This window comes from Galeopterus variegatus, unplaced genomic scaffold, assembly GCF_000696425.1.
Source record: "Galeopterus variegatus unplaced genomic scaffold, G_variegatus-3.0.2 Scaffold314, whole genome shotgun sequence".
Lineage (NCBI taxonomy): Eukaryota > Metazoa > Chordata > Mammalia > Dermoptera > Cynocephalidae > Galeopterus > Galeopterus variegatus.
This window is the reverse complement of record NW_007726425.1, coordinates 301648-318309: the sequence shown is the minus strand read 5'-3', so window position 1 is coordinate 318309 and position 16662 is coordinate 301648. Positions and strand designations below refer to the sequence as shown.

The 16662-nt window shown below is 47.7% G+C and overlaps 1 protein-coding gene across 3 annotated transcripts in view; it reads left to right on the top strand.

Moving 5' to 3' along the window:
• Positions 1 to 15804, top strand: part of CACNA1E (calcium channel, voltage-dependent, R type, alpha 1E subunit) — a 344242-nt gene extending 328438 nt beyond the window's left edge. For 2 of the 3 annotated variants that reach the window (XM_008567380.1, XM_008567379.1), the window contains 9 exons: positions 37 to 133; positions 2208 to 2313; positions 3116 to 3223; positions 4027 to 4127; positions 4420 to 4526; positions 7798 to 7909; positions 12065 to 12245; positions 13596 to 13786; positions 15246 to 15804. In XM_008567380.1, the coding sequence (XP_008565602.1) occupies positions 37 to 133; positions 2208 to 2313; positions 3116 to 3223; positions 4027 to 4127; positions 4420 to 4526; positions 7798 to 7909; positions 12065 to 12245; positions 13596 to 13786; positions 15246 to 15788 (1546 nt within the window). In that variant the 3' untranslated portion in view covers positions 15789 to 15804. Of the gene's footprint in view, positions 1 to 36; positions 134 to 2207; positions 2314 to 3115; positions 3224 to 4026; positions 4128 to 4419; positions 4527 to 7797; positions 7910 to 10874; positions 11004 to 12064; positions 12246 to 13595; positions 13787 to 15245 lie in introns of all 3 variants that reach the window. The other variant, XM_008567378.1, reaches the window with a different exon arrangement.
• Positions 15805 to 16662: the final 858 nt, after the last annotated feature.

Here is a 16662-nt window from a genome sequence, read left to right as displayed (position 1 = left end):
CACCTCCCCACCCCCACCCCCACCCTCCATGAGCAGTGGCCGCATCCATTACACTGAGATGTATGAAATGCTGACTCTCATGTCACCGCCGCTAGGCCTCGGCAAGAGATGTCCCTCCAAAGTGGCATATAAGGTAGACCACCCCTTCCTTTGTTCTGGGCTAGAGGCCAACAGGAAATGGGATCTAGTTGTGGGGAGGCCAGACCATGGGGAGGCAGCTGGGCCGGGGAGGCGGACGAGGGAACTGAGGAGAAAAGAAATGAGACTGCAGAGTCAGGGAGACACTGACGGTTCACAGAAGGACGAAGTCACGAGACGATGCAAGGACTGGGTGGCAGTACTACTCAGCGTGGGGTTTTTGTGTGTCATTCCGTGTTCCCACGAGTGTGTGGCTTCTTGTGCAAGGGTTACTAGAAAGGCAGCATTCAGTGGTGTGTTTCCTTTTAGAGGAGGCAGGGTGGTGGCCTGGGGGTAGCATAGAGGGGCCAGAAGGACAGCAAACAGCTGTGAGAGCCGATAAAACAGGAAACACTTCAATCAGAGAGAAATTAAGGAAATAATGCAGAAATTCCTCTAAACATGGTTCCAGGAGACATTTTAGGAGGGAGAAAAACTCTTTGACAAATCTCTCCCATGACGTAGGAAAGGGAAAAGGCTAGGCTCCTTCTAGATATAAGAAAAAAAGAGGAACATGTCTTCCACCCCATGACAGGCTGAGGAACGCAGCTTTATTCTTCCATTTGCCCAGCTACCCCATTATCTTGGAAATACTCAAGGGAAGGGGCCACGACAGCACAAGGTGCATTCAGCGTTAGATTTGCCTTATTGGCCTGAGTTATGGGGCCGGGGCCTGGCCCTGGCGTCCTGAGGATTCCGCATGGCTGGCTTAGAGTGGCGTTGTGTGGTGGAAGTCACCTGCCATTAGGCTGCTCGTAGCTTTGGGGCCTGAATTTTTTCTCCACTCACTAGTAATAGCTCCTGTTAATTCCCCTTTGGCATTTAGATTGATCCAGAACTCTGGAGCTCTTTCATTCACCTAGAAACACATCATAGTAACGTTGCCACTACCCTAGAAGTTTAAAGAAGCGGGAGAGAGGTGGAAGTTGGATCCAAACAAGAAACTGGCTTTATACTCTAAGACACCATGTCTGTGGCATCACTTTAGGCAAGATGTCCTAATGGAATATTAGAGACCCTGCCTTGGAAAGACACCTCCCTCCCTGCCAGGCTGGTGGTTCTGCCAGAGGACCTTCTGCTGCTCCTCCAAGTTGCATAGCTCCAGGGAGCATCTCCCTGGAACATGGCCACTAGGGACCCTTGTTCACCCAGCACGCGGCTCCTTGTGCACAGCTTAGGGGCTGCATCCTTTGTGCTCATGATGGCCACATCCAAAAGTACCAGGTGGCAGGATGTGGCCCTGAATTCTTTGAACTTAGTGGAAGAAGGGGAGCGGGGATTGGAGGAAAACTTGAAGAATTCTGAAAGCAAGATACTCTCTGGAAAGTGGATTTGGCCATTTCAGTGTGATCCCTTCCTTTGGGCAAGGGGAACGTGGCCTGCCCACTCTGCTCCTGCCTGGGCTGCCCTTTCTCATTCTCCCCTCCGCTGTCCCATCCCCCTCCCCTTAGCTCCTGTTTGCACTCTCCCCCTTGTCCATCCTGCTCCACCTCATCCTTGGATAACTGGGACTTATGCATGTTTGATCACGTGCTGGCAAATTTCATCTTTTAAAGACTCAAAAAGGGGGCACCAGGATGCATCTTTCAAGTCAGATAAGCAAAGCAAAATCTTTCTCCTCACTGTCTTCCAATTCAAGTTTTGGGGGGTATTCATGGGACAAATGAAATATGGAGCAGCCTTGAAACAGGGAATGGAGCCACCTCTCAGAGCTGACTCCTTTCCCTGAACCACTTCTTGAGCAATCACTTCCCACCCCCATCAAAAATGGTCTTAGGACTCCCCATGGGGTGTCCTACAGAATGATTAGGGAACCCCCATCCCTTGGAATTTGGCATCATCCCCTAGGAAAAAACAGCAGTGAATGAGCCTGAAGTGAGAAGTAGGGCAAGTAGGACTGGGACAGGGATGGGGAATCCTTGCCCTTCTTTTTTGTCTGTGCATTTGACCTCTGCACTTTTCTTTCCTTCTCACCGAGGTGTCTTTCGATATTTTTTTTGCCTGCTGTTTCTTTTTTCTCTTTCGCATAGAGGTTGGTTCTGATGAATATGCCAGTAGCAGAGGACATGACAGTCCACTTTACCTCCACGCTTATGGCTCTGATCCGGACAGCTCTGGACATTAAAATTGCCAAAGGTAAGGTTAGGAAGTGGGGGAGGGGGGAGGGGGGGAGGAATTCTGGTCCAACTCATGCAATGTGGTACAGGATGGAAATATCTGAACTATCATCCATCTAGCTAAGGACACTATGATGCAGTGACCCGGGAAAACAAGTGGTTTGCTCGTCTCTAAGGCTCCTTTCAGCTGTAAAAGTACATGGTCTTTGGTGTCTTGCACATAATAGGCAAACTAGAAATATTTGTTTATTGAGCATACAAATTTCAATTTTGTCCTTTTTTTTTTTTTTTCTTATATGGTACTTTTCTCTAAAGTCTTCAGCAGGTGCTGTCATCGAGGCCATGGCAATACTTTGCTCATCTTGGTTTCTAATTCAGTGATTTAAGAGAGGGCCTTCAGCCTTCCTGCTCTTGCCTGCACCAAATCCTCTTTAAAATCAGGCTATGGAGTTGGAGTTGCTAGAAGGATTGATGTACTTGTAATGAGGCAGAGGAGACTTTCTAATGGCTATTTTCATGTCCTCTTATGATATTGAGTACCCTGGAGGCTTTTGGAATCAATGAGGAAGTTGATCTTGGTCTCAGGACCTCAGATCTCTATGGTAGGATACCCCTGAATCACTGAAAATGGGAGCCAAAGTGAGTTCTGCTTCTTCAGCAGAAAGACCTGGTATTGCAAGATCCACTGTCACTAAGTGTCAAAATTTCCTTTCAGAATATGAGGGGCCATGCTGACTCAGCTCCTACCCCAACTACTCCCTCAGTCCTTGGTATTTGTGTGTGTGTGCTGATTTATTTATTAATAATTTATCTTATTTCAGGTGGTGCAGACAGACAGCAGCTAGACTCAGAGCTACAGAAGGAGACCCTGGCCATCTGGCCTCACCTGTCCCAGAAGATGCTGGATCTGCTTGTGCCTATGCCCAAAGGTGTGGGCTCTCCTCCTGGGTATTCCTTTCACTGTGGCCCCAGCATGCCAGGGCCACATCTTTCGGGGGAAACCCAGTGTAATCAAGAAGAAGGTTGCTTTTTTATCCTTATGAAACTAAACCCCCCCCACTTCTTGGGTCTCTTTTGTAATTAATTGAGTATATTTTGTTAAGATAGGTCACTGTGGTTGCAGGTGAAACTTCTTGAGTGCTGCTTGTGCCTATGCCCAAAGGTGTGGGCTCTCCTCCTGGGTATTCCTTTCACTGTGGCCCCCGCATGCCAGGGCCACATCTTTCGGGGGAAACCCAGTGTAATCAAGAAGAAGGTTGCTTTTTTATCCTTATGAAACTAAAACCCCCCACTTCTTGGGTCTCTTTTGTCATTAATTGAGTATATTTTGTTAAGATAGGTCACTGTGGTTGCAGGTGAAACTTCTTGAGTGCGTAGTTCTCTCCTTCCACATAATATTGCTCAGCAAACCCTCATGCAATTGAGAAAGAGTGTTGGTCCTTCGATGTGGAGATCTAGAATAGTGAGAGGTGATGCTTACTAACGTATTTTTTGTCATCAGTCTCATCACCATCAGTGGGGGGTGTGCAGGCTCCCTGAGGACAGACATGGGGACCTGTTCCCTTTGTATCCTCAGAGCCTGGCACAGAGGAGCCCTCAAAAAATGTTGGGTGAATGGGTGACTGAGGATGCAAACCTGCTTCAGAGAGTGGGTCCCAAAGCTTGGAGACATCCTCAGTGTCTCCCACCCATCTTCCCCCTGTCCACCACCATGCTACCTTTGTGTTTGCAGCCTCTGACCTGACTGTGGGCAAGATCTATGCAGCAATGATGATCATGGACTACTATAAGCAGAGTAAGGTGAAGAAGCAGAGGCAGCAGCTGGAGGAACAGGTGAAGGTCGACGGTGGCATGCTGGGGGCTGGGCCGTAAAGAGTCATGCGAGGGCTCCTGAGGGCACAGGCCTGTGCATCCCTGAGGCCTGGTGCCCTGAAAGTGCTAGAAGCAGCGGTAAGGGGTGCAGGGTTCAAGAACTTCCTGGTGATGTGGGATTAGAAACCCAGCGGACCAAAGGTTGAAATAGTCAGGCAAGGTATCAGTCATGCTGCCTTGTTACCTGCGTGGATTGTATTTTCCTCACAAAGTCACTGGAATTCCTTTTTTCTTCTTTCCCCATTTTATTCAGAAAAATGCACCCATGTTCCAGCGCATGGAGCCCTCATCTCTGCCTCAGGAGATCATCGCTAATGCCAAAGCCCTGCCTTATCTCCAGCAGGACCCCGTCTCAGGCCTGTGAGTAGACCCCCGGGGTCTGCAGCACAGGGCTCAGCATCTCTCACTCCTGCCATGGTGCAGGCCCATGAGCTCAGTGTCCAGAAGCGTCTGAGGAGTAATGCTAGCTCTGAGCCGAAAGATCCTCTGTGTGAGGCTGAGTTCCTTCAGAGGTTATTCAGCAGGAGAAAGAGAAACGCAAAGTGGGCATGTTTGTGCTCGGGCCAGCTTGAGACAGGGCGGCTGTGAGTGGACAACAGAGGAAAGGAGTTTGGACTTGTCTTCTCATGTACTGTGGTCTTAGTTGTAGTCGTGTTGTGAAGCATATTCATCTTCTATCTACTTCTCAGTCATCACTTCCCTATGGATCTAGTGTCCTTCTAGAAGACACAGCCCCCCTCACGGGTGTGGAGATCACTGAGTGTAAAAGTGGAAGAAGCCAGCAGTTACCAAATACTTTCCCTGGGGTTGGCACTTCTAGAGACACTATTTGCATAATCTCACTTGATTCTCACTACAGCAGCCTGCTATACCCCGGAGGTATATATTAATATCACTTTAAAAGTGAAGAAACTGGGGAATGACAGAGGTTAATTCAGTTACCCAAAGCCATATGGCTAGTAGGAAGCAGAACTGGAATTTAAGTTGGTGGTTTCTGACTCCAGAGTGTTTCTACTCTACCATGTTATCTTTAATGAACAGAAGGGACCTTAGATCAGAAAGAAATTTTTAAAAATTTTCCTATAATGGAAGTGGAAACAAAATCCCAATTAAGGAATTTTCCAGTTCTTCTGAGTTATAAGCTTTAGCCCTCATTCAGTTATTTGTCATAAATGATTTACTACAGCATATATATTTCATTATGACATTATCCTTCTGTCATCGACAAGCATGCGGAGGGCACCGAAAGAGCATGCGTCCCTCTGCTACGCAGGGGCCAGGACTTTGGGGGCATTATAAGCAGAACAAAGAAGTTAGATTTTGTCTTAGGATAACGGGATTTTATGCATCAGAGTGACGTGATTCTACTTTTCAAAGATCATTCTTGAATTCAGTGTAGACTTGATGGATTAGAGGGGAGCAATTCTAGAGACAGGAATACCATTTAGCAGGGTATGCAGTTGTGTAAATTTTCAATGGCTGTGGCTTTGGCTTGCAGGATAGAAATGGTGAGAGATGGGCAGACTTGAGACATTTAGTAAGAACAATGGATAGAATCTGCTGACTGATTTGCTACATGGAGTGAAACAGAGGGAGAAATCAAAGTTAACGCTTGTGTTTGGGTGGATGTTGGTACAGCAGGCTGGTTCCTCAGGACCATCTGTGTTTCTAGAGCCATGCATTGTCCAAGTAGAGATTGTCCTGGGGGTACAGTAGTGAACACGACAAACTGGGCCCCTCCCTCAATGAGCTTACATCTGGTGGAAAACCAGACATTAAACAGATAATTATTGAAAAGAAGAAAAGTCATTTTTTCAGTGATTTAATTATACTCCTGATAAGTGCTAGAAAGAAAAAAATGCAGCACGATATGAGTGCGTATAAGAGGGAGATCTGACCAGTTACTGGGGGTGGGGAGATAGCAGAGAAGATTTATGAGTTTTGAAAGAAGAATTCAAAATAACATGGGAAGAGTTTACAGGGGGTAGGGAGATGGGAGGGAAGCATTCTGAACTCTGGGAACAGCCTGTATAAAAGTGTTGAGGCGGAAAGAAGCAGCCTGGCCATTCAAAGAACTAAAAAAGGGCAGTGTGTCTGGAATTCAGGGATCAAAGGGGGAAAATGTTGCAAGAGGAGGCTGGTAGGGATCCAGATCATGAGAGAGGTAGGGATCAGATCATGAGAGAGGCCACATTCAAGATCCTAAACTTTATCCTAAAAGCAACGAGAAGCCTGACAAGTTTTTTAAAGTAGATCACTCTGGGTTCAGATTCTCAACTTTGCGAGGTTGTTTATTGGTTCCAGGGATCTCCATATCTATTGAGGATTCTACAATTTTTCATTCTCTGTAGGAAAAAAGGGGGCCTGTTTCTTATAGTAGCAGTGCCCATCTTGCTTTTCAGGGTTCTCAGGAGTGGGCACACTGACAAAGATGACTGACATTTAGGCAGATCATATAAATGTGAAATCACTCTGTAGCAGTTGTGAAAACTCAGCTAAAGCAAGGGACAGAGCGTCCCTATGGATTATTTTTATGCAACTGGCAATCCTTGTTCATGCCTCAGATTTTCCACTGGATGCAGAGACAGTCAGCAGTAGACTCAACGATGACATGGCTCTCCCTGGAGCAGAAGACTGACACTGGAAGAGATAGCATCCCATCTCTCCCTCCTAGCTCCACTGCCTGTGATGGAGCTGCTGCCCAGCCACTGACCTCTGTCCCTCTTCCCATAACCCAAAAGCTCACGCAGCATTCTTGAGCAGGTCCAATGGTAGCTGTTACTGTACTGGTGGCAGCAAAATGCTCAGGGAGGGTCAGCTGTCTCTTTCTCTCCTAACCAGCCCAGTGGATCCCACCGTCTAAGGGTGTCTGGAAGTCCTAAACAGTGATTTAATAACAAGCATCTTGTGACACTTCTCCGTATCTTTCATTCAGAGGCCTCTAAACAGTTGGCAGACTCGTCCCTGTCCTGTCACCTTACCACCACTTAAACCTCTTCCTACACAGCCATCAACCCAGAGGTCTCCACCTTCCCAACACCATCCCTGAACCATTCTACCCAGTTTATGCACCAACACACACAGTGTATATCGCAGAATTGTCCTTCCATAAATGTTCATGGAATTGAATTGGATTGAATTGTTTAGTTTGGCCAGGAATGTTGGCACAATAAGACCATATTCTTACTGAGAGTGGGGAAAATTTTTTAAAAGACCTGTTTAATATTTAAACAAACTGTTCACTGTTTAAACTATGGCATTTTTCTGCCGAATGGGGAAACTGAGCAGAAACAGGTTTACAGTCTAGCATTGGTCTTCCATATGGCTGAGTGTGACAAATGATGTCATTTGTCACAGATATGCTAGTCGCCAGCAGGATGATGAATGGTTCCAAATGCAGGTTGAAAACACCAGTTTCTCTCTTTTCCAATGCCTTTTCTTTTTTTTTTTTTTTTAAGTCTTCTATTCTAGGGCCAGCCTCCTGTAAGTTTCCAGGCTTACAAGCCAGCCAAGGCTGAAGGGTGTTGTCCAGGCTGGGCAGTTGGTCTTGTCTGGGAACTGTTAGTGGCAGCTATGGCATGACTGTTTCTCTCTGTTTCTCATTACCTATGAATTTGACATTGCTTTTCAGGAGTGGCCGGAGTGGATACCCTTCGATGAGTCCACTCTCCCCCCAGGAAATATTCCAGTTGGCTTATATGGACCCAACCGATGATGGACAGTTCCAGGAACAGCAATCTCTGGTGAATGAATGAGTTATATGACCTCGAAAATACTTCTTTGGTTTCCTGATCCCTCCCACTCTCATTTTCAAATTTTATTTCATAGTGATGACCCATCAGGGAAACCTTTTCTGGTAGGCCAACCAATTACCCTGCAAGTATCCTGCATTAAACCTTTCATAGCCCAATTTCTCATGTTCTCTGACAATTCTCCTCTTCAGATTTACAGTCCCAGAGGCCCCTTACCTGCTGCAGGAACTTTTATTGCTTCAGGTCAAGACCTCTTAGTTTATGCCCACAAGTATCAAATGCAGGAGCAAAAGTCACATATAAAATCTTGCCTTTGACAGGGGCCTTTAAGATGAATCATCACAGAATGAGCGGCACCCACCATGGAGCTTAGTGTAGCCAGGTGCTGCTTGGGGGAACACAGGAATGCCCCTTCCAGTGCTTAGTGCTGCCTGCCTCCTCTAGAACTCAGTGGCAGCGTGTGTAACAGTGACCAGTTGTCTGCCAGGAGGTACAGAGGACTCTCCTACCTCTGCTCTGTATGTCAGGTTCAGGCAAACTGGCCCTTTTGGTCACAATTCTACAAGGTCAGATACATTCAACAGACCCCTAAACTCACTTCCCTGAACGCAAAATGAGTTTTTCATTAGCATAAATAGTGAAATTCCTGGGAGAACTGTTGAGTCAAGTTAAAGCTTTGGAGAAGGGAGGGAAGATTGATGTTTTGGCTTTGCTAATACAAAACTAAAATGTGATTCCCGAAGAAAAATGACTTTACTGTTATTCCTAGTTCAAGAGCCATGAGCTCACGTTCCCTCCCAAACTTAAGATTAAAGCCCAAGAGTTTACTGGACGGGAGAGCAAAAGACAAAACCAACCTTTGCAAAAGTTTGTATGGACAGCTTGTACTAAGTGAGTTCCACATCACTTTATGATTCATCTGTGGTTTTTCTCTCCTGACCCCTCCCTGCTGCTCCTTTGCACCCCAGAGCCATTCTGATGGATGATGTGGGTGCAGTGCATGTGTGATAGAATGGGTACCCCTCAGAGGGGGAAAACACTTCAGCGATTGGCGACTCTGTCTCCTGTGATTGCTGAGACACAATTGTTCATGATCATATTGGGGAGACAGCCGGGCCAGACACCCCCATGTGTGAACAATCTCCTGAGGCTGTTCTTGGTGGCGTGGGTAGGAATTTGTGGCACAATTCCTGGCCTTCCCTTCTGAAGAACTTAGCACCAAGGCCTAGGGACTAATTGGTATAGAGAGTTTGATTCTTAAAAGGTCCTCTCAACATCTTACAGCTTGCCTGCCTAGTGACAGGGCTGGTGGGAAAAATCTCAGTAACGTGTCCTTTCTTTCACCGGGAAACTTACTTTATTATGTCATCTTCTTCTGTGGGTTCCCCAGGGCTGAACCGTAGTGCCAGGACTTTTTGGATATGTGTTCATCTCATTGTCAACTGGTGTCTGTAATTCAGTCCAGCCCATGCCACACACTCACCATGTGTACTTCTGCCCATCCCTTGGGGTCCCTGCTCCAGTCCTGAGGTGTGGCCATGATTTGTGTGTGTGCATATGGAGTGTGTGTCTCACACCGCCTCTGACACCTGTAGACTGCAGTGTTGTTACCACATCTGTTTGGAGTTGGAACTGTGTGCCTATAAAGCATGTACTGCAAGCGCTGTAACTTCTTCTAGTGCACACATCACACATCCTGGGGAGGTGCTGCTCCCATGCACACCAGAAACCGATGGCCGTGGAGGTTGAGGGGGTGCCAGGCACCCTTTCCTTTGGGCAATGCCCTACTCGTACACCCGTATTTTTAGTGTCATTTCCTAAACATAAAATAGCTTTTCTTCTTTTTTTTTTTTTTTCCTAAAAGATGACCGGTAAGGGGATGTTAACCCTTGACTTGGTGTTGTCAGCACCACGCTCACCCCGTGAGCAAACCGGCCATCCCTATGTGGGATCCGAACCTGTGGCCTTGGTGTTATCAGCACCACACTCTCCCCAGTGAGCCACAGGCCGGCCCAAAATAGCTTTTTTTCTGGCATGATCTCCACATGCCCAAGACGTTCTTCGATCTCTTTGTTGGATGGCCCATGTAAACATCTTTAAGCCAGCTCCATTCTTTAACCAGGAAAATAGCAAAAGAGTTTGTTGAATCTTGGAGATTTCCAGTCCAGTCTTCTAACACTCTGGATGGCCCAGTTCAATTCAGTAGCCACATGGGGCTATTTAGCACTTGAAATGTGACTAGTCCAAATAAAGTGTAAAATATCACATTTTTCATATGATGACATATTGACATAATATTTGAGTATATTGGGGTAAATAAAATATGCTATTAAATTTCTTTTTACTTTTAAAAATTGTGGTTACTACAAAATTTTAAATTATGGAAGTGGCTTACATTACATTTCTATGGGACTGCACTAGTATAGTGCATCCCTGACAGATGGCCCACCCACCGCATTTTTTGATGGTTTCAATCATAAAAAACATTAACTAATAAAATCATGTGTCTTAAGCTTGAGAAGATATATTTGACATCAGAAATTGGTGACATCCCTTAGAATACTAATTGATAAAAGACTTCTTCAGATTAAATAATAAACCCAATACTACCACCTCTCAGAACAGTATTATGACCAACAATATTTGTTTCATAAAGCTATTAAATCTGAGGCACTGCTTAGTGATAAAAAAGATGACACTTGACCAGAAAATGTGACCTTCACCTCTTTAATCCCAGTTAGCTTAGGACATCTGGTATACTACATATGTACACACTTCACACACACACACACACACACACACACACACACACACACACACACACACACACCTGAGACCTTAAAGGTGCAGGTCTCTCTTCTGAAAGCCATTCTTGAAGAGGCAGAATGATCCACTGGAGGTGAGAAGCAACGAGATGGAACCAAGTCCACAAGCTTGGCTGTGTGTTTATTTCCAGGAGCCAGAGGTTAGTGAATTAAAAAGCGTGCAGCCCTCTAACCATGGCATCTACCTTCCTTCGGACACCCAGGAGCATGCGGGATCTGGGAGGGCATCCTCTATGCCACGCCTGACTGTGGATCCCCAGGTAAAAAGCAACCACCGCCTACCTTATACAGTGGCATTCCGGGCTGTATTCGGTGGGTTCTAAAGTAATATCTGATATTTTCAGGTGAGCCCTTGACTTGCTCCCACCCCTTTCCTGTAAGCAAAACCTGGCTCATGGGCCTTCTCTAAAAGAACCTCCTCTTCCATAGTGTGTTTACAGTGAACCCCTAACCACAATAGCTTAGCCAACAAAATGCCATAACGCCTTCCGGATGGGCTAAGCATCCTCGAGACTCAACCAGCCATGCAAGGAATATTTTCCAAGATTTTCTCTGTGTATTTTTCCATCCTTTTCTCCTTCCCTGGCTCCTCCAGCACACAGGCAGTTACTTACACACACAGCTCTGTCAGGACTGTCTGTCCTAACCAGTGCAGGCCACGCCTCATTTCTTTGTCTGTTTTCTGGCTTCTTTTTTCTGTCTGTCTGTCTTACATCAGGTTTTGACAGAGACAAGAAGTTTTTGTGGATCTGTTTTAACACCTGTAGCAAATCAAAATGCCAGAGTCGAAGGCGGGCTAGTGTGGGATGAGTGGTAAAGGGATAGTGAGGCATTCTTGGTTGCTACATTGCAAGCTCTCCTAGGCTCTAGTGCTGTAGGGTAGGGCCTCCTCTGCCGAGGGCAGAAAAAAACCGAAAAGGTAAAGCCATGCTTCTTTTCTGGTGTAGCCCTCACATATTTCAAAGCGACCTAGTGTTTGCTGCAGGTCCTGACTGGGCCCCTGTGTTAGACGGCTCTGGGGGAAGTAGCACGCTGCCAGACTGCATTCTGCTTGGCTTTGCCCTTGTATGCTCAGCTACTTGCTTTCTTGAGCACAAGGAGAAGATCCTCGACCACTTTCAGTGACTATGTTAACAAAATATAAGGACACTTTCTTGAACAGCCTCCTCCAGCTAAGGTCTGAGCAAAAGGGAGGTGACAGTTTGCAGCAAGGGTTACAATTTGCAATCCCCAACAGTCTCACTCCCACTTCTTCTGTACTTTTAGACTCCTTCAATAATTGATCTAGACCTTGTGTTCCTCTGGGGGCTCATATTTCCAGGTGGTGACAGACCCTAGTTCCATGAGACGTTCCTTTTCCACTATTCGGGATAAGCGTTCCAATTCCTCGTGGCTGGAGGAGTTCTCCATGGAGCGAAGCAGTGAGAACACCTACAAGTCACGTCGCCGGAGTTACCACTCCTCACTGAGGCTGTCAGCTCATCGCCTGAACTCCGACTCAGGTGAGGAGGTCCCCAGTGTCCAGCTGTGGTCAGGCAGCGGGATGCTGCCCTGATGGACTCCTGGCAAGGACTGCATGTGACTGGAACAGAAGTCAGATAAAGACCAGGTTGGGGAAAGTGCAGTAGGGAAGAATGCTGTGTCTGACTTACACCCTGAGACAGGCCGGAGCCCTCTGTATGCATCCCAAAGCCTGATGTAATGCCTTCCTTCTGGGGGAGGGCTCTACTCATCAGTTAGAATCAGGTTTTCAAGCAGCCTTCTCCAAAACCATTGGGGTTCCTTAGACTTGTATCAGAGACCCTGTGGTGGGGCTGATCTTCAACAGCCGACTTCACTTCAGCCCGGATAGTGCTACCTGGAATTGATTGTTTTATGTATTTGAGTTTCATTTAAGCTTTTTTTTTTTTTAAGGAAAAGTGGTTATATTGATGATTTAAAAAAATTGTTAGTCTGGTTCAGCCACTTTATTTTACTAGAAGAAGGAATCAAAGTTGAAAAAGCAGTGACTTGCCCTGTATCATAGGGCCAGTAAGTGACAGAATTGGGACTAGAACTGAGATCCTTTGACATCAGTGCCAGGGTTCTCATCCCAACATTATGTTAGGTGTGTAATTATTTAGTTCATAGAAACTTCCTAATTCCCTTCTCCTGGTGCTTTTCGTCAGCTCCCCCTGCCCTGAAATTTACACACCCATGTTTAGGACGTAGAGAATTCCTGAGCAATATTGTTGGCAAAGTTCTATAAGTGGAAGCATAAATGGAAACAGAAGAGAACAAACTGCATTCTTTGACATATGTCTTTCTAGTGACAACTTGCAAACTTACCTGCTCACAAAAGGGTAATTTTCTAGCCTTTCTCTCCTGCTTCCCCCTCAGATCATCTGTTGACATGCCTAGAGAAGCTAGGATTCTTTAGGGGCCTATCTTTGTCAGTGTAGTTTGCTACAACAAATTACCATAGACTGGGTGGCTTAAATAATATTTATTTGTCACAGTTCTGGAGGCTGGGAAATCCAAGGTAAGGGTGCCAGCAGATCCAGTGCCTGGTGAAGGCCTGCTTCCTGGCTTGCAGATAGCGTTTCTTTCCATCCTCACATTATGGAGAGCAGAGAGGAGGCAAGCTCTTGTGTCCCTTGCTATAAGGACACTAATCCCATCACGAGGGCTCACTGCCTCCTAACACCATCCTATTGGGGGCTTAGAGTTCCACATTTGAGTTTTGGGGTGACGTAAACATGCCATTCACCACAGGGCCCTGTCCCAGGCCATGACACAGTGCCTAGTGAGACTTCATCTTCATGGCCAGTGTGGGCTGAATTATAACCGTGTGCTTTTGTCATCCCTCACAGGCCACAAGTCTGACACCCACCGCTCAGGGGGCAGGGAGCGGGGACGATCAAAAGAGCGAAAGCATCTTCTCTCTCCTGACGTCTCCCGCTGCAACTCGGAGGAGCGAGGGACCCAGGCTGACTGGGAGTCCCCAGAGCGCCGTCAGTCCAGGTCACCCAGCGAGGGCAGGTCACAGACCCCCAACAGACAAGTGAGTGTGGAGAGGAAGCTGAGCCTCTCTCCTGCAGGAGAAGGAGGAAGAGGGGCTGGGACATTAGGTGCAAAATGTGGGCATGGAGATTAGTTACTCAATGCTTGTGCACTCAGAGATGATCTGAATTCACAGAAAACCAGATTTTCCCCCAGGAAAGACGATGGTGTCTAGAGGTCATTTCATTTGAGTCCTCGGAAGTCAGAGGTTCAAGTAAGTTCACAAATGTCTCAGCCAGATTTGAGAGGAAAGGATGGTCCTTTAGCCAGAAAGATTTCTTCAACCATCACATGATTTTTAGTGTTAGTGGGAATAGTCATTCGTCTCTCAGCCCAGGATTCATAAGTCAGGGCAATTCAACCTCACTTATCTAACTTCCAGCGTCTCAAGAGGAAGACTGTGCCTCTTTCCCAGCCTTTTGCTGAAGCACCAGTCTGTGCCTAAGAAATAACTATCAAAGCTGTATAAAAAACACTCTTTGACCCCATGTTGCTCCTCACTACCGACTCGCATTCCCAGCCCTATCTCTGTTCAAGGCTCTTGGAGCCCAGGTAGGAGACCCACTCGACAGAGATAATCAGTGGGGAAAAGGAGGAGGAGCCGTAAAAGCAGACTTTCAGAAACACGGGCAGTCGAGAAGTTCACCTTCTATAACAGTGGCTTTCACGTTGTAGTGTGGAACACAATTACCTGTCCATCACTGCACATTCCTGGGACCTCTAGGATTCTAGGGAGAGCCACTTAAAAAGTGACAGCCAGAAATCTGCATTTGAAAGGACCCCTCCCCGGGAGATTCTGAGCAGGTGGTTCATAGGTCACACCTGGGCCCAGGTACCCTTGGAATTAGGTGAGGAGGCCAAGTAAGGCCTGAGCCAACAGATGAGTGTGAGGGTGTAGAAGCTGTGTTCAGCCAGCCACAGAAGACATGGAAAGGCATCATGATCCCTTAGGACCCACTTCCCAAAAAAGGTGTCCCAGGCAGCAACTCCAGAGCATTCATTCACCTTTCATGGACTTGCTTGTCTTAAAGGTTTAAAGTCTTTCTTTTGACGGCAACTTGTTATGTATATAGAGCTTCCAAATCCTTGCTAGTTGAAGTATTTGTTCCATGGACCCAAAGCACCAGCATCACCTGGGAGCTTGATAGAAATGCAAAATCTCGGGTCTCACCCCAGATCTGCTGAGCCTGCATCTGCAGTTTAACCAGATCTCCAGAGATTCATATGCACATTAAAGGTTGAGATGCTCTGGTCTAGATGGTATTGATTCCTGAATCCCCTCCAATTCCTGCATCCCAGAATGGGTATGAATAGTACGGGGTGCTCCAGCTCAGGCCTTCTTCCCCCAAGAACTCAGACTCCATAGCCGCTGTGTATGAGGGGTTGGAGACCTTAACAGGGTCCCAAGTAGGGATCATGCCAAGCCCAGTCTAACATGCCGTGTTTCTCCTGCTGTACAGGGCACGGGTTCCCTGAGCGAGAGCTCCATCCCCTCCATCTCTGACACCAGCACCCCAAGGCGAAGTCGTCGGCAGCTCCCACCTGTCCCACCAAAGCCTCGGCCCCTCCTTTCCTACAGCTCCCTGATGCGACATGCTGGCAGCATCTCTCCACCTGCTGATGGAAGTGAGGGGGGCTCCCCACTGACCTCCCAAGCCCTGGAGAGCAACAACGCTTGCCTGACCGAGTCTTCCAACTCCCCGCACCTGCAGCAGGGCCACCATCCTTCCCCACAGCGCTACATCTCCGAGCCCTACCTAGCCCTGCACGAAGACTCCCATGCCTCGGACTGTGGCGAGGAGGAGACGCTCACCTTCGAAGCAGCCGTGGCTACCAGCCTGGGCCGTTCCAACACCATCGGCTCAGCCCCGCCCCTGCGGCACAGCTGGCAGATGCCCAATGGGCACTATCGGCGGCGGAGGCGTGGGGGGCCTGGGCCAGGCATGATGTGTGGAGCTGTCAGCGACCTCCTGAGTGACACGGAAGAAGATGACAGATGCTAGAGGCTGCTCCCCCCTCCGATGCATGCTCTTCTCTCATAGGGAGAAAACCAAGACCGTATTGGGAAGCCAGTGCGGCCCAGGGGGGAGGAGAGGGAGAAGGAAGACAGAGGACACCATGCATCATCAGAGAAGAAGTAAAGGACCAATGGAAAACCAGTCACACCCACCAAATTGCTTTATTTCCCTTTGCAAGATGGGCACTGCCATAGTTCTGCCTCTTTGCTGGGGAAAGAAAATACAGGACCATGGAGAGATGTTCTCATGGGAGAAGGGACACAGGGATGGCTGTGCTTCCCATGCCCCTTCCCACTTCTCTAAAAGCCGTGGAGGGATCTAGCTGGCCTGTGTCTATGCTTATTGCCCTGAGAAGCCTGGAAGACATTCTTGGCTCTTTGCTGGGGTGCAGAGGAGACCACAGGAGAGGACTGCTCCCGCTTGGCAACTGTTGCGGCTCAGCCAGCACCACTGCCACCACGGCAGCTGCAGCAGCATCTCATGCATTCTCCTGGGGCTTGCTGCCTGCAAAGAAGCACAGGCTGAGTCGGGAGCGTGGGATGCTGAGGGAGGAAAGGCGGAAGTGGACGGGGTCAGGGTGCTGTGGCAACAGCAGCGAGGGCTGGTCTGGGTGAGAAAAGCCATAGCCCAGCAGCCCGTACGATGGGGGAGAGGGTCAAGGAAACAGAACTGGTGGTCCCATATCCTTGAGGCCTGTCACCCACAAAGCAGGTGCTGTGAGCGTTAGGTAGGTAAGGAGGTTCCCCAGTGTCCACAAAGGTGCCTGAAGCTCTGGTAAGGGTGATATGAAAAGTGTTGAACTGCCCCTATGGCCAGGGCACTTGGCCAAGTGAAGTTTGGTCACAGTGCTGGAGCTCCC